This window comes from Strix uralensis, chromosome 27, assembly GCF_047716275.1.
Source record: "Strix uralensis isolate ZFMK-TIS-50842 chromosome 27, bStrUra1, whole genome shotgun sequence".
Taxonomy (NCBI): Eukaryota; Metazoa; Chordata; class Aves; order Strigiformes; family Strigidae; genus Strix; species Strix uralensis.
The window spans coordinates 4,745,459-4,754,676 of record NC_133998.1 but is presented as its reverse complement, the minus strand read 5'-3'; the positions used below and the strand labels follow the sequence as shown (position 1 = coordinate 4,754,676).

Sequence of the window (9,218 nt, the reverse complement as noted above, 5' to 3'; positions counted from 1 at the left end):
AGGGAGGGCAGCACCGGGGAAGAGGCGCTGGGGATCTCGGGGGTGGCAGTCGGCGGCGGGCTGGTGGTGCCGGGGCTGGAGCCGAGCCCCGGAGGGGGCAGCGGCGACCCAAATCCCCGGTGCCTCTGTGCCGGGAACCGGTGGGCCTCGCGGGAAGGGGAGAGCCGAGGTGGGGCGCGGGAAGGCCGCTATGCCGAGGGCCCGCTGCGGCCTCGGGGCTCTGGCTGGGCTGGGATCAGTGGGGCGCTCTGAGCTCTAGTGCCTGCGCTGGAGCAGTTGGATAAAATGTGGGTTTCGGGTTGGTGTTTTGTTTTGTTTCGTTTTGTGTTTTTTTTTTTTATTATTATTCACTTTTCTGAAGTGGTTATTAATGTGCCAAGGTAGCAACAGACTCTGAATAACTGCAGCGAGGGAGTTTTCAGCGATGTTTAATGTTGTAATTCTGAGACACTAAGGCAAAAGGATAGAAAGAGAAACCCCCGGGCTCAGTCCTGGGTGTTTGTGCTGGTTTATCCTATTCTTTGCTTTTTACACCACTGAACAGATGCAGGAGGGCTTGCTGGTATGAGTCAGGCTCCTAGAAGAATCTCCTTGGTTGTGCTGTTGCTTGCTTGAGTTCTCCCTGTCTGTGTTTCTGGATTTTACCATGCACGTTGCCTTGATGTTCTGGAGTGGGTTGTACCTAGGAGGAGTGGTCTTCGGACAGTGAAACTTCTCACAAATTATATAACTAACTTTTGTTATGACAATAAATCCATCTGTAATTGGTACAGCTCTGTTAGCAGTTGTGTGTACACACTGTACAGCCAGCAAGGCACCTGTGGAAACCAAACTCAGAATACTCAGAATAAAGCATTTACTGTGCAGTAGAGTTGGACTTAAAACATGCCACTGCCCTGAAATGGTCCCTTGCCACCAGACAGTTTGAACTTGGTAAAACTGGGACATGTGAAGAGCTAGGAGGAGAGGGGGAAAATTAAGCCATGCTGGTTGTTTCTCCTTAGAGCGTTTTACATGATTTGCGTAATAGAAGCTTACAGAAACCTGTCTTGCTTTGCCTTTGAACTCACTGCTGATATTTGAACCCAGAATATTTTTCTCTACTACGTGCTGGAATACTCCAACTGTAGCCTTGCGACTGCAGCTTCCAGTCAATGCTAATTAATATGCTACCTCTGGATTCAGTATTATAGCCTCTGTTCTGATACTTGCACAAACTGTTGCTGTATGGCAAGTTTCCCTTCTTACAACATGAAGGATGCCACAAGCCTGTTGAATACAGGAAGGAGTACAGACTTTCTCGTTCCTAGCATTTCACAATTACTCACCACTTGCAACATCCCAGGCTGTAATGGACTGATCCAGCGACCCAGTGTACAAGTACTTCTCATCTTTTGAGAAGCGAGCACAGCAAATGCCTTTCAGGAGAGATGTGGGCTGAAAATGGAAGGTTAGGATTAGGTTGTTATGCTGGTAAATACAGGTTGAAGTGAAGATGCCTTAGAGTATTCAGTGCTTATCCGGTGCTTAAGACTAGAGATAGTAAATAAAGATTTTTACAAGAGTGATCTTGGAAGGAGGATGGGAAGTATCTTAAAATAAAGCCCTTAGCTTGTGAAGCACTCTACAGCTGTGCAGGAAAGAGAGCCCATTATTCCACCTATGGAAAGGAGTAGCTCAGCTGTGTCTGTGGTATATTGTCAGGTGAAAGAGTAACAGCGTTGATCCAACCTCCTCCATCACTTTTTTTTTTTTCTCCCCCCTCCTGGATTCTCCTGAGCTGGCCCAATTTACCCCTTCTGTTGCTATTGTTAACTTGTGAAGTCTCATTGTCTTCACTGATTTGTGTCATCTACCTTACACCAGCTAAATGAGCAGCAATAAGCTGTAGATAAATAACTCTATGACTTACGTTTAGTGTCAGAGTGGTGTTAACAGCACTCATTCACTTAGCACTGACACCTTGATAGCTATCTAGATGTAAGGATGCTTTGAAATCAGTCTGAGATGTGAGAATAGCTGACTGCCTGTCAGTTTGGACAGCTACCTGTAGAGTTGGATATTTTCTTTGAGAGCTGGGAATCCTGTCAGTTGGATCCTCCCTGACAGCTCAGGGCAGTAATCAACTCCTGATGCTGTCTTGCTGTCATAGTACCTTATAATAGCACATCTCATGTTCCTGCTGACAGAGCTCCAAGTCCCAGAGACGCTGCAGGGAATTTTCAGATCCACTGAGTGCTGGCTGCTCTCCGTGAATGCTCGGGCCTGAGGGCACTCATAAAGGACTGTCCCTGCTAGTGGTGCCATAGAGGACTCTAATCTGCAAAGACAACAACTCTGGAAATCAGAGAGCCAGGGATCTGAGTTTTAAAGGTGTAGGTGGGCCTGTCGATCACTGGGCATGAATCTGCAGGGATGATACCCAGCCCAAGGGCTAAATCATCGTGTGCTATGGCAAGCTGCTTTTCCTGCTTGTTGATTGCCATGTCGTTGATGGTTTCTGTGGCTGTGGGGGTGGAATTCATGCTGCATCCTGCCTGGAGTTCAGTGGAAAGACAAGGACTGTTCCAGGTACAAACCCTCTGAAAAGGAGCTGGTTTTGCTCAGCTATTTCCAGGCATCTCGCTCAGGCAGAGCTGTCCAGTGTGTCACACACTTCCCCTGTAAAGTGTAAAAGCAAGGCTGATTTCCCACTGATTTCTTACTCCAACTGCACGTGAATGCCTTCCCTCAGATGGGGCTCATGACTGGCTTCTTTATTTGTGAAATAATTTGCATGTTACTCATGTTTCCAATTTTCCCATGTCATAATAATAAGCTATTCTAGACAAAAACTTTGGAGAGGTCATTAAAAAGCTCTCCAAGCCTGAAACAAATTTTCCTAAATCTGATGGTTAGAAAAAGCAGAAAGGAGCAGACTATGCTTGTCATATGCTCAGAAAGCTAACCCTGCCTTTGCTGTCTCTGTGAGTTGTCTTGTTTCTATCCTACCCCCATCTGCAGGCTTAATTTAATGCAGTATTTCTGAGATGCAGTTCACCTTCTGTGGCGTTCCAGATGATGACTTTTTGTGTGTCTTCGTGTTGGGTAAAATAGACATAGTTCCCCCCACGGGACAGTGCAGCACAGCCTGTATTTGGGACAGGTGCTGAGGTTTTCTGCTGCTGATGATAAATGAGGTTTCACACTCCTAGATGCTATCCAGTGTGTCAGTCAGCAACCCCTGGTCTGATAAACTCCACACCAAGCAAAAGCTGGGGTGGGGGAGAAATCATCAGTTCCTGAGCTGCTTTTTCCTTAGTCCTGTGTAAAAGGTAAAACAATACACGTTCATTAACTTGTACAGAAACGTAAGTAAAGCCAAAGGATAACATCCTAACACTAGAAGGCAAAACGTTGCTGCCTTAGTTGAAAACAAATGTTTGAAGCACCTGGAGCCGTTCAGCCCACTTGCTTCCTCTGCTCTGAAAGACGTCTAACTAGATCCTGCACATTTTGGTCTGTACTGGCTGTTTACCTCTTTGGCAAGAGACGGTGCTCCAGATGTTGTGTATCCCACCTGGCTCCTGCTCACAGGTGGGTAACAAGGCAGCTTTTAGGAGTTAAAATTTAAAACATTTCAGAAATGAATTAGTATTTCAGGCCTCAGGCATGCACTGGCTTGAGGCTCGCCCTCTGAACTGATTAAGTGCAGGTTCCTTTTCCAAACACTTTCATACACCTCAGCTATAAAATAAGAGGAGGATTCACAAAATGAGGGATTCTCAGTGCTTTCAGCAGTTGGGAGAATGCTGGCAGGTGTCTGTGTGCCTACAGCTCAAGGATCACCAAGCTGTCGGAGCTCTTTTCAGACATGAAAAGCGCTTTCCAACCGTAAAAAGTGGAGAAGGCTCACTGGAGTGCCCAGGAAGGGCGTGCAGCATCTCAAAAACTCCCATATTCCAGACAAACATTGAGCCATGCTGGGAACCTGCCACCAGCAGCCAGTAGTCAGAAGTAAGTGTCATCACTGTGACGCCTGCTGTGATACACAAAGAGGAGAGGCTGCTCTTGATACCACAGACAGAAAAGAGACATTTTGAGATTGTTAATATGCTGTGTTTCCCCACCTGGAACCCCCCTGTACAGTCTGAACCCCGTAGTCTCTGCCAAGAGCAAGATTAGGTTCCCTCAGACATATCTAGGTCAGCATGTGCTTTTGTTGTCCTGACGACAAAATGACCCACTTTATCCTCATTTGTTGAAGCAATTGCGAATGGGACTGGGGCATGACTGAGCACAAAGGCAAATGGACCTTTATCCTGCCTTTGGGTAAGCTCACAGGCAAAACTGTATTTCTACAGAGATAGATGTTCTCTCCTTCTTGCTCTGTGTACCCGCTCTTGCCCGGTCCTTACCCAGCACATCCCAGTTTAGTGCCTCAATTCATCCATTAAGTAAATGTAATGGCAGTTCACTCAACTTCCTCAGATTTGCAACAGTATTAGGGAACCAGAGTGGCTGAGGGGCTACCTAGGAGTGACCAGGACAGAGGATTTGAGATACGGCTTGTGGATTAATCTGTTTGCTTTCACAACTCCAGTGCTAGATGCTATCTCATGGTATGCCAGACAGCACTTCCAGGACTTTCATTGTTTTCTTGTTAGTAGGAAATGGTTTTTATGACTAAATTTCTCTTGCTACAATCTAAGGCGGGCTGCCTTTCTGCAGTTGTGAATAATAAATTCCTTCCTTGTTGCAGTAGCCTTTTACACATATGAAGACTGCATGACAAAGTTTGTAAAATGACTTTAGATCTCCTTGGTTTGGAGATACCTGTTTTAAAAAAAACATAAATCTTTCTCATTGTTGAAAGCACTGAATAGTGTTATTTACTATGATTTCCATTGTCTTATGATTTCAGGCCCTGTCCAGCAGTCAGGAGACGCAGAGACCTGGTCCAGAGCTTACAGGTATGGAAATGCTTGCTGATACTCCTCACCTTCCTGTTGGCATTCAAGATCCTGCTAAAGTGTGGCAACGTAGGAGGTTTCTTCATTCCCCAGCTCCAAGTCCTTCTTGAAGAAATAAATCTGCCAGGAGAAAATGCCTCTTGATTTGGTCTTGTTTTGATAGATAACAATTCTGCACCATTTCAACAAATTGCCTGTGAAGGGAAAAAGTAATAGATGTCCTGGAACAGGGAGCTAGAGCTGGGTTTTTTCTAGCCTCAGCACTGACAGTTTAAGAATGGAGGAGTCTAAGCAGGGTGCTTGAAAGCCCAGGATGGGAACATCCCATAAGCAGAGGTTTGGCTTCTCTTCCTCTGCCCTCCAGGAGTACCTGTGTGCAAAGCCACAGAGGGTGAAGCCATCTGCCTTCCATTCGCCCGCATCGCTGCGGAGCCGTGCCCGGTGGGGAGGTGGGAAGCACAGGATAGCTTTACTTGAATGAAGTAAAACTGGTGAATCTTTGAGAGAACTTCATCATCAAGGGATAAAATGTCCTTCACCTCCATGTCTGACAGCCTATTCCTGCAAATGAAGTGTGATATATGAAAGGAAATGATTTATCCTCCCCTTTACTGTTTACACTGATATCCGTAGTGGGAGGGTGAGTGGTTTTTCTGGCAGTTTGAAAGTACTAGTCACCAACAATCTCACTAGCTCACATGCACACAGCAGTCTCAGCTGAGAGCTTAGACATGGGATAAGCCATGGAGATGGATTTCCTTTTCCAAGCAATCCCAGAACATCTCCCTTCAAGACAATGTTTTCGATAGGCTGCCAGGAATGAGAGGAATGTTGTGCTTCCTAAATATATGTATGAACACATTCACAGGCTCCAAGAACTGAGAGCTTTGACTGGATTTGGCTGAATTTAAACATACTCCCTGTGAACAGCAGGAAATATGGGCTGTTCCCTAAGAGCTACAGCAGTACTCGCTGTGAGGAAGCGATATAGCCAAGCCCATGAGCCACGAGGACTGTGCCGTGTGACTTTCCTGGTCTCTTGCACAGTTGGTTCATGGTGTCCTGGGCTGTGCCAGCAATCACTAGTTCTGAAGGTGAAGTGTAAGATGCCCATTTTCTGGCCTCATGGAAGGCCAGCTTGAAGAGCAGGGCTTGCCCACCACTAGGAAAGCTCTAACGGCCTGTTGAGCTGGGCTTAGCCGATGTCTGTCTGGTGCTAAGAGCATCTCTAGCATTTCCTCACAGGATAATGGTACTACTTCAAAGCAGGCTTCAGCCTCAGGCACAGCGTGTTGGAGAGCTTTCAGAGTATCAGGCTCTGCTGTGGAAATGGAAATGATGATGTGGACCTTTGGAGGGCAATCTGCAGGGAGCCAGCGGAATCTGTGAGCACCATCGCCAGGAAGTAATCTCTCCACAGAGTCAAGGAACACCACCAGTGTCTGCTTGCCACAATGGGAGACAGCAAGGAGGAGTTCACTGAGGAACAAGACTAAATCACTGCAAGCCTGGCTGGGCTGGGCTGGAGGCGGTGGCAAATCAAATGCTAAACGTGCTTGGAGACAAATGTCCCTCAGCAGTCTGTGAGTGGCAGAATCCCGCTGGGATGTCCCCAGCAAACAAATCACAACAACACTGTCTTGCCCTAAAAGAGCTTGCACCAGCTCAGATAGATTGCACGTCACAGCTGTTTTTCCACAGCCTGGTGGGCCCATAAAGGATGAGGGTTGTGTGGGTTTTATTATTGTTCTGCCTAACATGGTGAAAAATATTGTCCAATAAATTCTGTCTCCCACAGAAAAAGCTGCAGTTCTTCAGGCACAGAGCTGCTGTGTGGTGGCCCAGCTCCTGCAGAAAGTTGCCCTGGCTCCTTGATGATCTGTCCTCAGTATCGAAGATTCTTTAAAACCCAGTGATTAGTGACAGCAGTGAACTGCTCACAAAGTTGTTTCAGGTATTTTTTATTCTCCTTGCGCTGAGGGTTCCCAGAGTCTTTACTGTATGCCAGTGTGTGTACTTTGAAGTGTTTGGGATAATGGCTTGCAATTTTTGCTTTAAGGTTGCTGAGCAGCTGTTGTGCTTCACTGTCCAGATTGTCCTCTTTTTTTGTAATAACTCACTGTTTGTCCCTTGCCTGATTTGTCTGTTGGAATCCCCAGCCTCTCTGAGGAATACAAAAGCCTGCAGGTTGCTCTTCTGGGTATTGAGGAGACCCTGTTCAATCTCCCTTTCAATTGCTACACACACACGCACAAAAAGAAAAAAGGGAGATGTGAGCATTCAGTTTCAGAACAGAGCACAGGAAAAGCCATCCATCAACATGAGTGTGACATCCCTTGGTCCTTCTGTATTTCATGTGCTGCTAGCAGGTCAGCATCCCCCGTGTCCTCTGAGCTAGGTGTACTCCTGGATGTGGTCAGGGAGACTGGGGGAGAAAAGGAGAAACGTTTCTATCTGGTGTATTGCTGTTTGCTCGTCAGCACCAACCTCCCTCCTCAGGATTTGGGATATGGCAGATAGTTACCAAGTCTCTTCCTTCCCTGCACCTTTCCTGTTGTATACAGTCTGATGTTGCCTTGAAACAAACAGCTGTTCTCCCTGCCAGTTCTGGTTAGAAGGACGTTACAGCCCTGCCAGAACACTCCTGCTTTGTGGTAGCAGCATCTCTGCTCTGGGCCGAGCAGCCCACCCCTCTCTGCCTTCCAGCCTGCCAGGCGTCTCTCCAGGCGATGCCAGCAGGTGGGCAGCGCCTTCTCATTCCGCCAGTACCACTGTGTCAGGAGCTGGGCAGAGTCCCCGGACAGCTGCAGAGTTAGGGCTTCAAATTCCTTCTCTGCAATGAGCCGGGGCACAGTCTGGTGCCCTTAATGGTCCTTCCCCCAGGAGTCCCTGCAACAGGCTGAAAAGGTCCAGCATTCAGGCACTGCTGCTGCAGCGACAGCTGGGATGTGGACTGGCTGCCTGCCTTAGCACCTAAGGTTGCCAGGGAGGGCTGCTCAGGCTGCTTGCTGGTGACTGCAGCTGCCCTGTGGCTTTGTGTTGGATGGGGACAGCCAGGCAGAGCCCCAGCCTGCCCCAGGGTCACGGAGAAGAGGCTTTACGGCAGCTGCTCTTCAGGCCTTCACAGTGTTCCTGGCGGGGTGGAGAGGGAGGGAGGTGAGGTGGTGGAAGCACAGAGCAGAATAGGTTTGGCGACTTTGGCCAGTGGTGCTGTAAGATTGGCTTTGGGGGGGATGTTGTGGTTTAAAGCTGACTGCAGCCAAACACCACGGAGCCGCTTGCTCACCCTCCCACACCCCTGGGGAATGGGGGGACAGTTGGAGGCGGGTAAAGGGTAGGGAGACTTGGAGGTGGGAGGTAAAAACAATTCAATAATTGAACTAAAATTAATAAAATTAATAATAATAATAATAGAAAATGCAAACGGGTAATGCACAATGTGATTGCTCACCACCCGCTGACCGATGCCCGGCCCATTCCCAGTTAGTGATCCCAGAGAGGAGAATCCTGAAACCACTGTCCCAAAACCTGAGTGGAGCTTCCTGATCAACCCTTACCTACATGCTGAGCAGGACGTTAGATGATTCGGGATATTCCACTGGCCAGCTTGAGTCCGTTGTTTTGGCTGTGCTCCCCCGCAGCTTCCTGTGTACCTGTGCACTAGCAGGACACGAGAAGTTGAAAAGTCCTTGATTTCATAGCAACAACTAAAAACATCAGTACATTATCAACATTCTTCTCATGTCAAATCCCATACTGAATCCAAAACACAGCACTATTTAGCTACTGAGAAGGGAAAAAAAAAAAAAACAAACCAAACAATTAGCTCTATCTCAGCTGAAACCTGGACAGTGGAGAACTGCTAAGGGAACAGGACTGAGCTGGGGACTTTTGGTTAGACTGAAGGCTGGGCTGGGGAAGTGAGATCCTGAAAAGCATCCGGTATCTATGAAGTCTGGAAACAGCCAGAGTGAGCTCAGAGCGCAAACCCACGGTGTAATCCTTGAGCAGTGCCCTTTCGGTGCGTGTAAGGGAACGAGGCAGTAGTGAAACCTTTGTGGCCGGCTCTGCTGAGATTTCTAGGTACACACTGAGAACCATCCTGAGGAAGACACTGCCCGAGTACCTACTGCTGCTCTCGGCACGCGTGATACGGCGCTGCTGAGGAGGTGGGAGCTCAGCAACGCTGAGCTCCTGGGTGCAGTAATGCTGTGGTGAGGCTCTCAGGGTCTCTGCCCCTCTGTCACTGGCCTCTGGTGGAAGCAT

At 47.9% G+C, this 9,218-nt stretch overlaps 1 protein-coding gene across 1 annotated transcript; it reads right to left on the bottom strand.

The window, feature by feature from the left end:
- Positions 1 to 19: 19 nt before the first annotated feature.
- NWD1 (NACHT and WD repeat domain containing 1) lies at positions 20 to 9,218 on the bottom strand. Its single transcript, XM_074851511.1, is given in 16 exon segments — positions 20 to 1,161; positions 1,324 to 1,499; positions 1,963 to 2,047; positions 2,156 to 2,318; positions 2,320 to 2,497; positions 2,500 to 2,661; positions 3,245 to 3,303; positions 4,322 to 4,512; positions 5,047 to 5,146; positions 5,323 to 5,434; positions 5,437 to 5,513; positions 5,926 to 6,127; positions 6,130 to 6,664; positions 6,666 to 6,842; positions 6,844 to 7,067; positions 8,942 to 9,218. Coding segments are annotated over 16 exon segments (3,351 nt in total). The 3' UTR covers positions 20 to 528.